An 18,718-nucleotide genomic window follows, 5' to 3' on the forward strand; every position below is an offset into this window, starting at 1 on the left:
TGTAATTTTAGTTCTAATTCAACTAATTCTTTCTGTTGTGCCCGTTTATATCCAGTAATCGAAGCAATCGCCTGACCCCTAAGAACGGTCTTGTACGCATCCCATACTATGGATGGTGAGTCGACTGATGCTGTGTTTTCCTCGAAGTAATGTTTAGTGGTAGTTTTAAGTTCTTTCCTAATGCTGGGAATCTTAAGATAGTTAGGGTAGATAGGATATAGCCTCTTATGAGACTTCTCTCGGCAAGAGAGCGTCCTTAACACTGGGGAATGATCCGAGATACCCTTGGGTCGTATTTCTATCTCGTCGACGATTTGCAGTCTAGCTGCCAACATCAGGAAGTAATCTATTCGTGTTAAACTCTTATGCACCGCAGAGTAGTACGTGTATTGGCAGGCTGCGGGATGCATGGACCTCCAAACATCTACCAATCCCATAGCCTCTAAGAATCCCTGTATCCGTGAGGATTCGGCTGTCTGTGCTCGGGCCGAGAGCCTGTCTAACGTCGTGTCAATCGTCGCGTTGAAATCCCTTCCTATAACAAGATCACCTTCTGGTAGCGCTAGCAGAAATTCTCCCAATGCAGGCAGTGCCATCGACTGAAGCGCCGGTGGGATATACACCGACACTATATTCAGAAGTCGACCCTCCCATTGTCCCTGTATCGCCACAAAACGACCCTGGTCATCTTTCTTGCTCTGCAATATTATAAATTGGGTGGTTTTCTTAACTAATATGCCCGTTCCTCTTGAGCCTGTAGAGAATTCGGAGTGTACAGCCATTTTGTACCCCCATCTATCCAGAGCCTTACATGCCGTCCCCGTGAGGTGTGTTTCTTGTAAGAGCACTAGCGCTGGGCCTTGTCGCTTTAGAGGAATTAATTTAGGTTTATGGATGCGTTCTATGTACAGGTGAAGGGGACCGCCATGGGGTGTCCTTATGCCCCAGAAATGGCGGTCCTTTTCATGGCCCTGTATGAGGAGCGCCACGTTTACCGAAATAATCCGTACCGACAACACATAACGACATGGCATCGCTACATTGATGACATCTGGTGCCAGTGGAATGGGCCGCAAGCAACTCTTGTCCAATTCCATCAATGGCTGAACACCAGACATCCTGACATCCAATTCACAATGACACACAGCACAACAAGCCTCACGTTCTTAGATGTCGCGGTCTTCCCACAACAAGGTCAATTAACCACTACTCTACACCGCAAAAGTACCGACAAAAATACAATCCTTCACTTCAATAGCTACCACCCCAAAAGTCTCAAAGCTAATCTTCCATACAGCCAAATGCTGCGAATCAGAAGAAATTGCTCGAGGAAAGAGGACTTTATGGTACACTCAAAAATACTAAGTGACCAACTCCAACTGAGAGGTTATCCAAGCAAGTTATTAAAACATTCTGTCAAACGCGCATGGTATACACCGCGAGAGGAACTATTAGTGAAAAGGGAGAAGAAGCCCTTGGATAGACCGATATGTGTCACAACATTTGGCCCATACACAAACAAATTCAAAAGCATCATTTTGAAAAATTGGCACTTGATTTCAAAACTGGAAGTCCCAATGCCTAAACCTATGTTCGCACTCAAAAAGAACAAAAGCATAGGCCAGCACATAGTCCGCGCGGACATTGGAATCAGTAAAGCCAAATCAGACCTCCGCACGTTGTGGAAATTGAAACCTATTGAAGGCCACCATAAATGTGGCTCTTGTGTATCTTGTGACAGCACGATAGAAGGGGCGACCTTTGAATTCAACAATCAGAAATGGTCCCATAAAGAACACACTAATTGCAAAACTTGTAACGTAGTGTATGCCATAACATGCCCATGCCCCAAGTTGTATATTGGGAAGACCACCCAAAAAATCAATCAAAGAGTGGCACAACACCGTTCCAGGATAAGACACAAAGTGCTTACCGCCCCAATGGTACAGCATTTTGTAGCATGTAAACATACTGAAAAAGACTTCAAATGGACAGTTTTGTCCGTGGTCATACCGCCTCCCCGTGGAGGGAACATTGATGCCATGCTGTTAAAAAAAGAGGCGTATTTAATTCTCAAGTTCAACTGTGTGACAGAGGGGTTGAATGAAATATCTGAATTCCAGAGAGTAAGTCGCTGAGTCCACTGTGCGCACCACCGCAAAACGTAGTAATCAGGAGTGCCTCCACAACACTATTCAAATGCCTTACATGACATTAATTAAATGCCTGATCCAATAAATGTAGCTCCCACATTCATTCACAGTATACACCTGAGCCTGTGAATCTAGCTTCCACACTTATTCACACTACAAATCCCATCAGCCTCTACCACGCCGGGCTAACAGTAGCACACTTCCGGGTCACGGCGGGACCCGACAGAGAAAGCGCGATCACTAGGAAGCCGGCAGTTCGGCCTGGCGAGGGAGACACCGATAGAGCTTTACAAGGAAAGCAAGGTGAGGAACGATTCCCTACGCCCCCGCCCTGTATATCCCACGCCGCCCCTTTGGAAAAACTAGGACTAAAATCCTCATACCACCATGTTTAACTTTACAGGAACCAGTGTCCCGCAATGAATAAAATGTAAGACGCATTCCCTCTGTGTGAGACCCCTCCGCCGAGATTTCAAGTAAGCATATCGAAGATTGCCCTGGGTTAAAAGTATGAGGCCATAAGCCTTGCGCAGTTCAGAAATCTGATACGTTTCCTTTTTAAATCAACAGATAAACTTTAAAGACACAGAATGAAATGCGCCACAGAATCCAGATAGGGAGCAACGATAAAAATCACAAGTAAGTGCAAGTAATAGATTAAAGACCCTCAGATGTAGACCACAGTTAAACAAGATAAATGCGATAAGAATAGTCGTATTTTCTTACATCTAATTCAGGCACTCCCATTAACAGAAAGAACAAAGACGCAACGAGTAAGAAAAATCCTAGAGGGCGTTATTCCTACAGACCAAGGTATACCTCCCCGGCCAAACACCAAGTTCTGAATCAAGTAAGGTTTTATTAAAGATAAAAAGGAGCAGAGCTTAAAATATTCCCAATTTCACCCCCCAGGTACCCAGCCCAGCCCTGAAGACGAACCCGGTCAGCACAGACAATGGTTCAGAAACGCGTCGGCTGATCCAAGGGAAATACACCTTGGCTGGCTTTAGAAATGAACTTCACCACACACACTAGGGCCTGCCAAGCCTGACTTTGACCTTTAAGCAACCAGTTACAAGTCAGGACTGCATATTGATAAAAACCAAACGAGCCCACTGTGACAAATTAAAAACCAGGACTACATTGATATTATATTCTGGTGTACCTTCTCCCAAATTGTTCTTTTAAACAATGTGTTTACCATTAATTTGTTGTTTTGATTTGTCGTTAATAATTGCTGCAATGATTGTTGAGACAGTTGTCTTCTTAATATAGGTGTGTTGAAACCTGTGACGCACAATTGATTTATGAATGTAAACAAATAATAAGGAATTGTATGAATTAATACATGTGTTTTGTGAATTGAAGAAACAAAACCTAATGGCTGCTATGAAATAAAAAACAGTCCATGTTCAAAATTCGATCCCAGGCACTTGTTATATGTTTTACAGCTTTAGAGCCTGTAGCACCAGGCCTCTCTTTATCTTATTGCCCAGACCCCTCACATTCCAAGTTATTATTCGCAGGGGGGCCACCAGAGTTTCCTGCCTCAGTGTATTGGTATGATCAAGTTGTGTATCCATTGTCATGAGTGACCTGCGGGGGGAAGCGGAATCGCTCCCCTGCCAAAACGGCAGCGCATCCGGCAATTATCCAAGTACGTAATGTGTCTACCCTGTCGAGAGCAACTCTAAGTTTACATAACAAAACAATAGTAACTTCACTCTTCAATTCTACCCCCCTCCCTGCTTAACGGACCTATAACCGCCCGCCTCCCCAACTTAGCAGAGTGCTTTACCCGTCCCCAACCCATGTTACTTGCTTGTCGGGGTAAAAGGTCCGTGAGAGTTGCGGTCCTCTTTGCCCTCCTAGGCCCGCCACAGTCCAGTGTCCATGTTTGACTCAACCATTTTGTGCATTGCAGCCGGTTGGTCCTCGGTATCTTGACATTCTGGGGCTCTACCCGTGTCCGTTTTCTTTACTTCTCGCGCCTGGCGAACCGCCCGCCCCCTCTTGTTGTGACACCTGAGATCCGGAGTGATCTTCATCCTTCTGATGCTGACGATTGCTGTTGCCACGGCGGGGGCCCTCCACTGTTCTCCATCCTTTTAGCCAGTCGTAAGCCTTTTCCGGCGTCCCAAAGAACCACGTTTTTCCATCGGCGTTTACTCTAAGCCGTGCTGGGAACAACATTGAGTAGGGTAGTTCTTGTGCTTTTAGCGCCTTTTTTACCTCCAGGAAAGTTCTTCTACGACGGGCGACCTCGGCTGTGTAATCAGGAAAAAAGGCAATCGTAGAGTTATGAATTCTGATTGTGGGGGAAATTCTTGCCGTCTGTAGTATCACGTCCCTGTCTCTAAAATTAAACAGTCTAGCCAACGGGGCAGCTCCGGATTTTGGTTTGCCCCCGGGGACCCTATGCGCTCTTTCCACGTAGAAGAAACTCGACAGGCCCTTGGGTTGCAGTCTTGTCTTGATCAGTTCCTCTATGTACAGATCCATTGCTTGGGTACCTTCGGACTCCGGAACCCCAAGAATACGCACATTTTTCCTTCTTGAGCCCCCTTCCTGCTCGTCCAACTTCTCTCGCCCCCTTCCAGCCATGGCAGGCCTGTCGGGGGATTACGCCTGTAGTCTCTCTATCGACACTTATTCGCTATTTTCCTTGGGTGCGCTATTTGTCAGTTGTGTTTTCTTCCACTATCTATAACTCAGTGGGGAGATCTTCCGGCATGCTCTGCACCACTATGGGTCCTGGCAAGCAACTGCCGCTGATGTTCCGTCCCAATATAGCGCTGGCCCGATTCGCCGTCCTGGATACGCCACTGTAGCGTAATGCTGTGTTTCCGTGCCGCAGGCAGTGCCCCAACCGGACACCTCGATTCTTGGCAAGTCCTTAATTTACGGGGGAGGAGGTGGGGGGCCGGTCCCAACCTCAACTTCCAACGGTGTTTACCGCCACTAGGACGCCTGCAGCCGTTTGCTTGCTGCGCGCGTTATTTGCAGCTTTGCCCCGACTGCATTAGGCTTCCTAGGCACATAGATCCTCCCAGGCCTTCCTCCCGCTCCAATCCCCTCACACCTCCTTGTTGGGACGCTCACCGCCGTCCTCGCCGCCGCTTTCTTGTGTCCGCGATCACTCCCTACCTCCACCAGCCTACGGATGTTGTGCACTCCTGTGCGGCGCTCAGGAATCCCTTTGTAATCGCCACAGTCTGCTCACCTTCAGTGGTAGGGGTGAAGCGGTGGGGGGCCGGGGGCTCAGTCGTATACACCGCGACTTTACTCCCCCATGCGCAGTGGAACCGGTGAGTCCCCGGCGTCCGTCCTCCTTGCTGCAGTGCCTTGGGGATTCCGGTCTTCTCCCCACCTCTTGCGGCTGCTGCTACGACGCTCTGGTCCGGAGCCAATGATTACCGGCTGTTCCATCCGTGCTGGGATCGCCACGATGCGTTGCCCCGCCGCAACCTGGGAGACCTCGTCTGCCATCGCGGACCTTGAGTGACTTTAGGGCGCGGTTCCCGGCAGAGGGCCGGGCCCCAGATTGCCGCTGCCTTTTTATGATGATGATGAAATCCGTATCGGATTCGGATTTCACCCGGTCAGAGACGCCCGGTCCTGGACGTCAGTCACTGACCTCTGAGTTGAGTTCTGTGCTGGATCAGTTTACGGATTCATGTAAAGCGCCGCACTTTCTCCGGAGCTCTCGGACTACGCAGCCATCTTGACCGGCTGCTAGCCATGCCCCCACGATCCCTGATTTTGATATGGGGTTGCCTTTATGTGGCGGTGAAAAAGGCACAAAAAGTTGTTTTGTTTCACAAAACGTTTGTGTCCTTTCGATATAGTACAGTAATGCTCTTTTGACATCTAAGGTGTGTAGAGCTCTTTCTGCGACTGTTTGAGGCTGCGAGAAAAATACAGGCAGCTCAACTGATTGATTTAGATGGAATAGTGAAAGGACTTTAGGAAGGAATTTAGGATTAGTACGAAGAACCACTTTATGATGCATTTGCAAAAAAGGTTCTTGAATGGTAAATGCTTGTAGTTCACTAACCCTTCTGAGAGAAGTAATTGCTACTAGGAAAGCTACTTTCCTGGTTAGGAATTGCAATTCATATTTATGTAATGGTTCAAAGGGAGGACCCATTAATCTTGTAAGAACAATGTTCAGGTTCCACACTGGTGCCGGTGGCGTTCTGGGAGGAATTATTCTTTCGAGTCCTTCCATGAAAGCTTTTATAGCTGGTATTCTAAAAAGAAATAGATGTTGTTTATTTTGTAAGTATGCTGCAATGGCAGCAAGGTGTAGTCTGATAGACGTATAGACTGCCAAAGACTTTGCTACAACAAAACAAACTGCAAACATCCGGGCCCACCACTAGGTGGCCATCTATGCCTAGTGTGTAACTCTGCAGCTCTACATGCCAAGAACAGATGCATACTGATAAGTAGCATTTTCCATATTGTTACAGGGGGTCAGCCAATACGTGTTTCCTTGACAACTGAGGTGTGTCAACGTACAAACGGCCAAAGATTGTTTCATTTGTCTGTTGTAATTTTCTTCTTTTATGCGCCATCGCATAGCCCATTCCTACTCGTGCACTGAGGTTATATTGAGCTGTTATGTTTGTACTAGTTGATTCAATGCCCATTAGATTCCCCATGTTAGACTAATGTTCTGATTTGTTACCTTTGCCTCAAATTGTAAAGCACTCTGATATCCTTCAGGATCAAGTTCGCGCTATATAAAACTTTATAAATAAATAAATAAATCTGAGTGCCAATTACACCATCTTGGAATTAGGTAGGTTCTCATCTTGTTTAATAAGTCTCAGGATGTAATTTCGCATTAGCGTTGTTCTAATACATAAAGTATATTCCAGGTTTGAATTAGTTATAGAGAATGAACACCTTTAGAAACTGTGGTAGTAGCCAGAGTGTTTAACTCATAGTGATTTTGCAGCAGGGAGTGAATTGGGCGTTTTTACATGTACCATTACAGGTGATTATGCCTTGTTTTATTGATGGTGAGACTACAGCCGCTCCGTTAGGTTGCAGTATTTTATTCTATTCGGTAAGTGGACTTTTCACTAACACATTGGTCACGTTGATCACCGTTTTGGGTAATTTTTATTTCATTTTTCACTTTATTTTCTGGGGCAGGTGATGGTGAACTCCAAGGTGTATGTTTTGTATTACATTGAACTAAGTCCTAGAGAATGCTAAGAGAGGTGTGACTTGAACCATTTTATGTTGCTGAGTACATTTGACAGATTACATTTTATTTTCACAGTTCCCCTGAAGAAGGGATCTTGCATCCCAAAATGCATTGGGATCTACGACAGCATTTCTAGAAACTTTTGATTGTTTACCATTGAATTGTACTAGTTGATAGGTTTTATGTTAGTAATGGCATTCATCATGAAAAAAAGTTTTTTGAATTCTAAGTAAAAGAATTATGAAAAGTGAATTTGCATTGAAGTCATTGCTTAATTGTTTTATGGTTGAAATCGTGAGAAACTATGTAAATAGTAGGAAATAGTGGTTATATAACTGAACAACAGGAAGTTTGCATTAGCAGTGCAGGTAGGGTCAAGTGATCTGGTGACACTTGAATTAGCATATGAGTTTAACAGGGGAGGGTAGCTACCTCCTTCCCGCTTAGCACGCCCAGACTTAAGCATTTGTTAAGTTGAAAATCCGGATTAAAGAAGTTAACTAGAAGTGCGCAGCACAACCCTTTCATTGTAGTATCAGTGTGATATCCAGGCATATCACACTAATTAGCAAAAGCAACTCAAAAAGTAATCTAAAAAGTAACGTGCACAGTAATTTGTAATAGAAACTGAAAAGTCATTTTGAACTGTTGATTTACCTGTAATTCCACCAACTGCATTTGAACTTGTATTCAACTGTAAATCACTGCATACGATTTTGCAAAGTATTATTTCACTTACCCTCACCTGGCTTGGCTTATTTCTTGAAATACAATAACTAAATAATATTTTTGATACAAACAAATTGGTCTGAGTTCAGTCTTTGTGTGTGTGACATCATTTCTGATAGATACATCTGCCGTGTGGATTCCTCACCTTGTGAATATCCCCCCTGCGTCAGCAACGTTCGGAAATTTTCTTCGTAGCACGCCGACGTGGACGACGTCACAGGAGTACGACCTCGCGCGTGACTCCGCCTGACGTCACCGACTCCTTATCAGGCCCACGCCGGCGTGATGACGTCAGTTCCCTTTTTTCCGCGTCTTCGACGCTAACGGTTTTTGGGATCTTCTGCGATACTTTGTATTCTTCTACTATTACAGTGTTGCTGTTTTTGCTTTAATTCTTCTTTCTTCATCGCAGATGTCGTCGAGGAAGACAGGCTTCAAGCAATGTGGGTCTTGCGCTCGTATGATGTCGATCACCGATCCGCATGGCGATTGCTTGTGGTGTCTTGGATCAGACCACGACGTTAAGAACTGTCGTTCCTGTTTCAAGATGAACTCTAAGGCACTACGAGAGCGTGAGGCAAAACTTCTTCTTGCGAAGATAAAAGGAAGAGAGACTGGGAGATCTTCGAGGTCGACGTCGACGCTCGAAGTCGAGGCAAAAATCTCGGTCGGGGTCGAGGTCCAGAGCGAGGTCGAGGTCCAGAGAGAGATCGAGATCTGGATCCAAATCGGCTTCGGGTCACGCTTCGAGCTCCTCGAAGAGGAAACACAAGAGGAGGAAGCACAGCTCTAAACATCATTCGGGAAAGGAGTCCTCAGATTCGAAGAAGAAGTCTCGTAAGCATCATAAGGACTTCGTTTCTCCTTCTCCTGCTCAGTCTCTTGGATGTTCCCCGACTCCGGAACAAGAACCGGATCCTATGTCTCAACATTCTTCGGAACATGAGGAAGAGGAAGAGGTAGTTCCTCAAACTCCAACTCCGATGGAAACTCCAGTGGATCAGGAAGGTCAGAATGAGCCTATGTCGGAACGACCTCCTTCAAAACATCCGGTAGGTTCGTACCCTCCTTTTCCTGGTCCTGGACAGGACCCCTCGCATTTCCTTAATGCGATGTTTGGAGTTTACTCCAGAGCAATGTACCCCACTGGAGCACCTGTTGGTCCCATGGGTCCATTGGCTTACAACTTGGGCATTCCTCAGTCTTACGCCCCAGCTCCATTTGTGCCATTTATGCCGGCGCCTCTTACACCTTGGCTCGATACGGCTCCGCCGAGGTCTCCGACTCCGCATGCGGCTTCGCCGACTTCGGATCGACCTCATAGTTTGGATCGAGGTACCACGCCAGTCCGTGAGTCTCGTCTTCCATTTACCCCGGCTCCTCGCTCGACGTCGGAACCGGCTCCGTCGGAGTCGTTACCGGATCCGTCGACTTCGGTTCGTATGGAGTGGTCGAGACGCAGGGCTCAGCGTCTCTTGGAAGAGAAGAGGGGTGAAGATTCTGATGTGGAAGAGGGTGAGCTTCTTGATCATGATGATTATTTTGAAGACCTACAGAATTCTAGTGGTCTGGAGCTCTCTCCTGAGTGGGGTTTGCCTTCAGTTTCTGATGCACCATCTAAGGACGTGGCACCCTACCATGTTGTTATTAGGAAGGCTGCAGATCTTCTTAACTTAACCTTGCCTACTGTTGAGACTGTACACGCCCTCGCCGCTGTCCCCCGCATCCGAAGAGCAACTACAGGAGGAAGGTCCTTCTCCTACCTGGCCGCCAAGACCTGGAACTCCCTCCCTCCCGACCTGCGCCTGACCCAAGACCACCTCTCCTTCAGGAAGAAGCTGAAGACCTGGCTGTTCGAGCAGTAGCGGCACCCCCCCCCCCCCTCCCCTAAGCGCCTTGAGACCCTACGGGTATGTAGCGCGCTCTATAAGTGTCATTGATTGATTGATTGATTGATTGAGTACAAGCCCAACATCCTTAGAGGTTTTGCACTCTCCTTCTTCTATTATTGAACTTACACTGCCGTTCACTGATGCCTTAACTGATCCGATAAAGGAGGTCTGGAAGAAACCATTGACTGCTTCTGCTGTTTCTAGGTCTGTTGCAAGACGCTACAGAGTGGCTTCTGGTGACCCTGAATTTCTCTCTTCGCATCCTTCTCCGGAGAGTCTAGTAGTGCAGGCTGCATGTTCTAACAGGTCTGCAGAATCTTTTCCTCAGGTACCAGCAGACAAAGACTCAAAAAAATTGGATCAGTCTGCAAAGAAGATTTTCTCTTCGGGCAGCATGGCCCTAAAATCCACTAATGCTACTTGCCTTTTGGGTAGATATGTCCATGCATTGATGGATTCTGTGAAGCAATTATCATCTAAGCTTCCAGAGGAGGATAGAAAGAACTTTAATGAAGTGATCTCCGATACTCAGGCTGCGGCACGCATGGTTATTCAGAGTGGCATGGACACAGTTGATTCTGTTGCCAGGATTATGGGTTCTACTGTTGCAACCAGGAGAGCCGCATGGCTGAAATCCTCTGATTTTTCTGCAGATGTGCAATCCACGTTGCTGGACCTACCTTTTGATGGGACTGGTCTTTTTGGGGAAAAGGCGGATGTCGCCTTGGAAAGATTTAAAGATAGCCGGGCTACTGCAAGATCTTTGGGTCTCCAGATGAGAGGATCGACAACTAGGAAGTTTAGAGGCTTTGGTAGATCCTCTTTTCGTCCCTTCAGGCAGGGCCAACAGCAACAGCAGAACCCTCTGTACAAGTCCTATAGAGGTAGACAGAAGGGTCGTGGACGTCAAGTCTCTTCCTCCTCCACTTCCTCTAATAATGCCCAACCCCCACCCGCATCAGCAAAGCAGCCCTAGATCCACCATTCTGGATCATGTGGGGCCGGTAGGGGGCCGGCTTACTCATTTTCTACGAGATTGGGAATCGGTTACATCAGATCTTTGGGTTCTCAATCTCGTAGAAAATGGGTATGCACTTCCTTTTCAGGAGTTCCCTCCCAATTACCCTCCTTGCCAAGGTTATTGTTCGGAGGACCACCTGCTTCTCCTGCAGGAAGAAGTCCTGGCTCTGTTCCGAAAGGGTGCAATAGAGGTGGTTCCAGAGCAGGAGAGGGGTCAGGGATGCTACACCCGGTATTTCCTGATACACAAGAAGGATGGCAGGCTTCGGCCAATCCTGGATCTCCGGATTTTGAACCTCTATCTCATACAGGAGAAGTTCAAAATGCTCACCCTTGCTCAGGTTCTTCAAGCGCTGATGGAAGAAGACTGGATGGTGTCGATCGACTTGCAGGATGCGTACTCTCACATCCCAATCCTGAAGTCGCACAGGAAGTATCTCCGTTTTACGGTGGGATCGCAGCATTACCAGTTTGCGGTCCTTCCTTTTGAACTTACTACTGCGCCTCGAGTTTTCACCAAGGTGATGGCGGTGGTGGCTGCACATCTCAGAAGGTCGGGGATTCCGGTTTTCCCCTACCTGGACGACTGGCTGATCAAGGCAGAGTCGCCGGAGAAGGTGCTCCATCATCTGCAAGAGACAACTCAGTTGTTACACAGGTTGGGTTTTTAAATAAATGTGCCCAAATCTCACCTGGTGCCCTCCCAGCGCAACCTGTTCATAGGTGCGGTACTGGACACTACTGTGTGTCGTGCATTCCCTCCTCCTCAAAGGATTCGCGACATACAGTAAATGATTCCTTTATTCTACAATGGAGCGGTTGTTCCAGTCCTGAAGGTCCTTCGTCTGCTCGGTCTGATGGCTTCTTGCATTCTGTTGGTCAACCATGCACGCTGGCACATGAGGGCACTCCAGTGGTGCCTCCGCAGGCAGTGGTATCAGCACAACGGAGATCTCAGGGAGTCAGTGAGGATCTCCAGAGAAACTGCAGCGGATCTGTCTTGGTGGAGTGTGGAAGGCAATCTGTCACAAGGAAAGCCTTTTCAACTTCCTCCATCGGTGGCCACAGTGATAACGGATGCATCCACTCTGGGGTGGGGTGCTCATCTGGGGGACCTGGAGGTCAAAGGGCTTTGGTCTCCAGAGGAAAGGTTGCTTCATATCAACCTTCTGGAATTGCGGGCGATACGTTTAGCGCTCAAGGCCTTCCTCCCTTCCCTTCGCGGTCAGTCAGTTCAAGTCCTGACGGACAACACGACCGCGATGTGGTACGTCAACAAACAGGGAGGGGTAGGGTCGCAGTGTCTCTGCAGAGAGGCTCTGCGTCTCTGGTCCTGGGTTCAGGATCATCAGATTTGTCTGATGGCAAATCATCTGGCCGGAGTACTGAACATTCGTGCAGACAGTCTCAGTCGGCAGTTTTCTGCAGACCACGAGTGGAGGCTTTACCCGGAGGTGGTTCACGACATCTTTCAGATGTGGGGGACTCCTTGGGTGGACCTGTTCGCCACTCACGAGAATGCTCACTGCCCGTCTTTCTGCAGTCTCCAGTTTCCGATGCAAGGAGCTTTGGGGGACGCGTTTCAGTTGAGTTGGGGCTCGCAACACCTTTACGCGTTTCCTCCCATACCCTTGATTCCTCGGGTTCTGAGGAAGATTCGCCAAGACCGGGCCCAAGTCATATTGATCGCCCCGGATTGGCCAAGAAGGGTGTGGTACTCAGACCTTCTCCACCTCTTCTCTCACCCGCCGCTCCGTCTCCCTCACAGGGCAGACCTCCTCTCTCAGATGGAGGGGCAGGTTCTACACACCCACCTCCAGACATTACACCTTCATGCCTGGAGATTGAACGGGGCAACTTGAGTTCTTTTTCTCTCCCTCACGATGTGATGGATGTCATTCTTTCTGCCAGGCGTGACTCCACTAAGTCCATTTATTCGTATAGATGGTCTAAATTTGTCTCTTGGTGCAGGGAGAGGGATGTTGACCCTTTGAAGGCTCATTTGTCTGACATTTTACAGTTTGCTCTTTCTCTGGCGCAGCAAGGGTTTGCTGTTGCCACGGTCAAGGGGTATCTTTCAGCCTTATCGGCATTTCTCTGTTTGCCGGATCAGCCATCTCTTTTTAAGTCTCCAGTGGTTTTAAGATTTTTGAAGGGACTCACTTATAAGTTCCCTCCTACTCCTTTTGTGGTTCCTCATTGGGATTTGAACCTTGTGCTGACCTTTTTGATGGGTTCTCCATTCGAACCTTTGCACAAGTGTCCCATGAGACTTCTTTCTTTTAAAACGGTTTTCCTCGTTGCAATCACCTCGGCAAGGAGGGTAAGTGAGCTTCAGGCTCTTAGTTCCAAGCCCCCATTCCTGTCCATTCATGCTGAAAGGATGGTTCTTAGGACCAGGGCTGCTTTTCTGCCTAAGGTGGTAACTCCTTTCCATCTTGGGCAATCCATTACCCTTCCTACCTTCTATCCTCCCCCTCACCCTTCTAAGGAGGAAAAGAGACTGCATCGCCTGGACCCTAAGAGGGCGGTGTCTTTCTATCTGGACAGGACTAAAGACTTCCGGATGGACGACCAGCTGTTTCTTGGTTTTGCTGGCTGTCGGAAGGGCAGAGCGGTGCACAAGCGCACACTTTCCAGGTGGATAATCCTGTGCATCAAGATTTGCTACTCCTTGGCGGGTAAGGACCCTCCTGAGGGTATTAGAGCACATTCAACTAGAGCAAAGTCTGCAAGATCTGCTTTGTCTAGAGGTGTACCTGTTGAGGACATTTGCTGACTTGGGCCTCCCTCCACACTTTCGCGAAGCACTACTGCTTGGATACCGAGGTGAGGAGGGATGGCCACTTTGCACGTTCTGTTCTCCAAGATTTCCTGGTATAGCAGAGTGGACACCCTCCTCCGGGAGTGGGGACTGCTGTGGGACTCTATTCACAAGGTGAGGAATCCACACGGCAGATGTATCTATCAGAAGAACAAGTTACTTACCTTCGGTAACGCTTTTTCTGGTAGATACAATATCTGCCTGTGGATTCCTCACATGCCCACCCGCCTCCCCGTTGTCCACTCTGTTATACCTGGTCTTTATGTATATATGTTTTCTGCTATTGTGCTATTTCTGCTGCACACTTTGTGTGCGATTTTGATTTGTATGTACTGTGTACATTGTATATTTGCATATTTGCTGTCGTTGGTCCGTCCGTGTGCCTCGAAGGCACGGAAAAAAGGGCGGAACTGACGTCATCACGCCGGCGTGGACCTGATAAGGAGTCGGTGACGTCAGGCGCGAGGTCGTACTCCTGTGACGTCGCCCACGTCGGCGTGCTACGAAGAAAATTTCCGAACGTTGCTGACGCAGGGGGGATATTCACAAGGTGAGGAATACACAGGCAGATATTGTATCTACCAGAAAAAGCATTACCGAAGGTAAGTAACTTGTTCTTCTCGACTGAGTGTGTACAACAAATGCTTAACACTACCCTCCGATAAAGCCTTACTGCTCGCCCACACTACCACGAATAGAGGGTAAGGTGCTATCTACTTTCACCACTGCGGTTCCACTGGACTCTGTGCACACTATAGCTCATTTTCGCATAGTATGTACAGAGCGAGCTTCCTACACCTGGTGAGATGGGGTGGGCAATAAATTCTGCTCCAGCAGAGTTTATCCCACTCTGCGTTATGCTTGTAACGTGGAGTTTAGCCGAAGCTCCGCCACCTGGTGTAGTTTTTTTCTCGTGCAGGGCTTGCCAACTGTAATTTGGCGAGCGAGAATTGGACTCCCCTCACGTGATTTTCAGGCAGTATGACAGCACACAGTGAGATTTTCTCAATGTGGGCGGTTGCACGCGTTCGCGGTGAGAAAGGTTGCTGCTCCAGTAGAAAATCTACCCTCCGGCACGCCTCTCAGCATGGGCAGCGTGACATGCCGATTCTGCCCACTAGTGGAACTCTGTGATATCTTGCGGAGTTTTCGATATACTCTGCGAGTGCCACCCACCCCTAATGGGGAGGAATCTACAGTTAGATTGAATATTCATCACAAAGAACGTTACTAAGGTAAGTAACTTGTTATTGTAAAGTATGGACTACATTTTGCTTCCCATTTTGTTCTCACTGAAATAATTCAAAGTAAGTGAACGTGTCAGATAACACTCAAGTTCTGTAGTTGCAGCAGCGAAATAATCCACACAAAAAAACAGTAGTTTTTGTTTTTTTCCTATTTATAGTACCTATTTGAAAATGGCAGACTGGACAACATCTTTACAGAGCCTTATTCCAGATTCATGATGGAACTCACAAAGCTACTGAAGAACTGGAAACCCACTGTACTGCCAAATGGTAAGGCATGGCTTCATATACTGACTAAATGTTGCGTGTACAACATTGTCCCTGTGTGTCAGGGATTTCTGTTTTAAAGTGCATTGTCCCTGTGTGTCAGGGATTTCGGTTTTAAAGTGATGTTTTCAGAATCCTAATTGTCATTGTCCTGCCTCTTTTATGCCCAGAAAGTGCTCCTATGGGAGGAAGCAGTCACTAGCCAGTGGGGTTACGTAGACTCTCCCCACGTGATGACATTTCCTGTGAAGTGTGTCATCTGGCTATCCCAGAGTGCTTTATTCTGCCCACTCCCAAGATGGCTGAACCTCTCTTCCGGTATTTGGTGCTTGGAGGCCTAGCTTAGAGGTGTGACTACCTGAGGGCTTCACGCCCACAGTAAAACCAGTTTGGCAACTGTTTTCCCTCTTACTCTGATGCTAGCCTGTCTACCTACACAGTAGTGCAGCCCCTCCCACATGTTCTCCCTATTTGCCCTTCAAAGGTGGCTTTTCCATTGAAGCAGCCTTTTGGGCTAACACCCTATGTGGCACTGCTTCCAGCGGGAGGCCTCTATTGTTACCTGTCCTTGGAGCCGTCGACGCATTTCCCCAGGTGGCAGAAGGCTGTCTTGTGAGTTGCATCTGCAAATGGCCACTGAAAAACCTGGACACAGAGTGGCAACTTTCTAAAAGTTGCATGAAGCAACAACTTGCATAAATTTTGAGCTTCATGTCTGGCTTAATGTAACAAGTTGTTTGATGCCATGTAGTACCAACTTTAGTAGTTCCATTCAGAAGTTAGAACAGCTGGGTTGTCAGCGTGTAACCCAGTACTGGTCAATTGGGCCACTAGCCTCTCGCTCAATACAAAATGACAATTGTGAGTTTTTTCTGTCTGAACATGTAAAAAACTTGGTTTACTTTTTAACATGCTCCAAACTGCCTTGGAACTTCATAGGCTTTACAGAGGTGACTTATACATATTAAAAAGGGAGGTTTGGCCTTTACCATTACCTGAAATGCTCTACCAGTTTGCAGTGGCAGTCTGGAAGATATTCGCTTTGTCATATGCGTGGTGGCACAACTAGTGCTGCAGTCTTTGAGTGACACTAACTTACAATCCCTAGGTGCTCCTGGTACCATATGCTAGAAACTTAATAGTAAGTTAAGCTGTGCCAATTGGGTGTAAGCCAATCAACCATACACTTTTACAAGGGTCCAAGCACATGCTCTGAGTCTTGGATAGTAGGGCTCAAGGCATTTCAGAGCCATTACACCAGTGCATAAGAGTCCAGATGGGGGCAAAATTTGGGGTGAAACCTGCAAAAAGCCTGTTTCCTGACATTTGCCTAATTGTGGGAATTATGTGCGTGATTGTGAAGGAAGTGTAATGTTTGGCCCCACATAGTAGAGAGGTCTTCCACCTAGGCTACTGCTGACGGGTTTGCTCTCAGTGCCAGCTGGACCATCTGAGTCACTTCTGCCTTCTGCTCAAATTCCACTACAGCACCCAAACCTACATCAGTTTAGGGTACGTCAACACCTACCCCGTCTCCCAAAGTGGTGGTTCTGATCATCCTCTCCGACACTGAACCGACGTCGCACCTGAGTCTGACCAAAATATCAGTCTCTGCACTAGACCTTCAGGTGGGCGGAAATATTCATTGCATTGCCTCTTCTGCAGTGTAGCGAAATGGGTTCTGCCCATCACCTTGTTTTGGACCTTTAACTGTCAGTGAGCCTTACAAACTGGTGTCTCACCAACGAAATTCACACAGTAAACAAACTGTGCGTGTTACCGCCAGTGTCCGTCCGTCTTTTTAGATGAGGCCACTGTGACGCAGCACATGTGTGAGGGATGTACGTCTGAGACTACTGTAGTGCGCAGCATGGTAATTGTGCAGAGGTTAGCCTGGTGCAGAGAGGCGCTCTGCCGGGTTGGATATTGACCTGGTGTAAGCCTTATAATATTAGTGAACACAAGGAGATGATGAACGGAGTACTGAAACCTTTCCTGGACCGGAATCAAGTATCCTGGGACTGGTTTCGGGGTGTGAGAAAGTGCCATCTTTCTTGCATTGGTATGCCCCCACTTTTTTCTGAACTGCTGCTGTGCTTTGCCTGAGTGTGCCCTGGGTTCCTGCCAACCAGGTACTCAGGGCCTGTGTTCCTTCCTTAAAACTGTGCTGAAACTAAAACCCCAATTGGCATCTCTGGCCACCTGTCAGCCCCTAGGAAATGGTATTCTAGGTACCCAGGGCATGGTGACCAGAGAAGACCCCTGAGGGCTGCAGCACTTATTGTGCCACCCTCAGGGGCCCTGTACCTTGGCACCCACACACTGCCTTTGCAGGCTGGATGCCTAAGTACAGAACTAAACCAAAAAATCGACATGGCACACATCCCTGTGTGCCATGCCCACAGAACCCACTGCCCTGGCATAATTCAGTCACCCCTCTAGCTGGGTGCCCTATGCCAGAGGTGTGGGCACAGGTTGCATGAGCCCTGTGTCCCTACAGTACCCAGGGCCACTCCTGGGCACTGTAAGTGCAGTGATGCTATTAAGAGTATATGGTGCTGGGAGGTTGTCATTACGAACTCCACAGCACCATAATGGCTATACTGAAGACTGACAAGTGTGGTACCAAACTTCTCAGCACATTAAACCCACACTGATGCCAGTGTGGGATTTAAATACACCAGAGGGCATCTTAGAGATGCCCTCTGAAACCCTAACCTGCAATCCACGTCTGGGCTGAGTGGCTGCAGAGGCTGCCACACAGCAGACATGTTGCTGGACCCCGGGGTGGAGAGCCCCCGCACTCCTGGGCCTGCAACAATGCAGATCCTGGGTGAGGTGCTAAGTCTCCTACCCCAGGCTGGGCAGGGGGAGGCTTCAAAGGCATGCCGCCTATGTGAACTTCTCCAGACAATTTGCCTTCCCCAGCAACTGGTCCCAACCAATTCTAACCCCCACTCTGGTGGGAAGACTGGTGGGAAAAACTACGTCAGGAAGGGGGGGGGGGTGCCAGCCTGTGCCAACCCCACCCCTCAGGTGGGGGAGACGAGGTGAAGCACGACCCCGGGCTCCGGCCATTTTGTAGATGGAGAGCCCTGCCCAATCCCAGCTAGGCTCCTGCGCCCCTCCCACAGGAGAGGAGCAGGCTTAGGGGGTGTACTCACCCCAGGACAGGGACCCATTGGTCCCTGTCCTTGCCCTACCTGTAACTCCCCTAAATTCAGAATTTAGGGGCTCCTTGAACCTTCCTTCCTCAGATCCCGAAACAAAAAAAAGAAGAAAGAAGATCAAGAGGAAGAAGACCCGCCGTACAGCTGCTAACAGGACGACAACAACTGACTTGGCCCCAGCCCTACTGTCCTGTT

At 48.1% G+C, this 18,718-nt stretch overlaps 1 protein-coding gene across 8 annotated transcripts in view; it reads left to right on the plus strand.

The window, feature by feature from the left end:
• The window catches only part of ZMYM4 (zinc finger MYM-type containing 4), a 1,395,070-nt gene that overhangs the window by 1,176,456 nt on the left and 199,896 nt on the right, over window positions 1-18,718 (plus strand). For all 8 annotated transcript variants that reach the window (XM_078681133.1, XM_078681129.1, XM_078681130.1 and 5 more), the window contains one exon: window positions 15,245-15,356. In XM_078681133.1, the coding sequence (XP_078537259.1) occupies window positions 15,245-15,356 (112 nt within the window). The remainder of the gene's footprint in view (window positions 1-15,244; window positions 15,357-18,718) is intronic.

Source organism: Lissotriton helveticus, chromosome 3_1, assembly GCF_964261635.1.
Source record: "Lissotriton helveticus chromosome 3_1, aLisHel1.1, whole genome shotgun sequence".
NCBI classification, from domain to species: domain Eukaryota; kingdom Metazoa; phylum Chordata; class Amphibia; order Caudata; family Salamandridae; genus Lissotriton; species Lissotriton helveticus.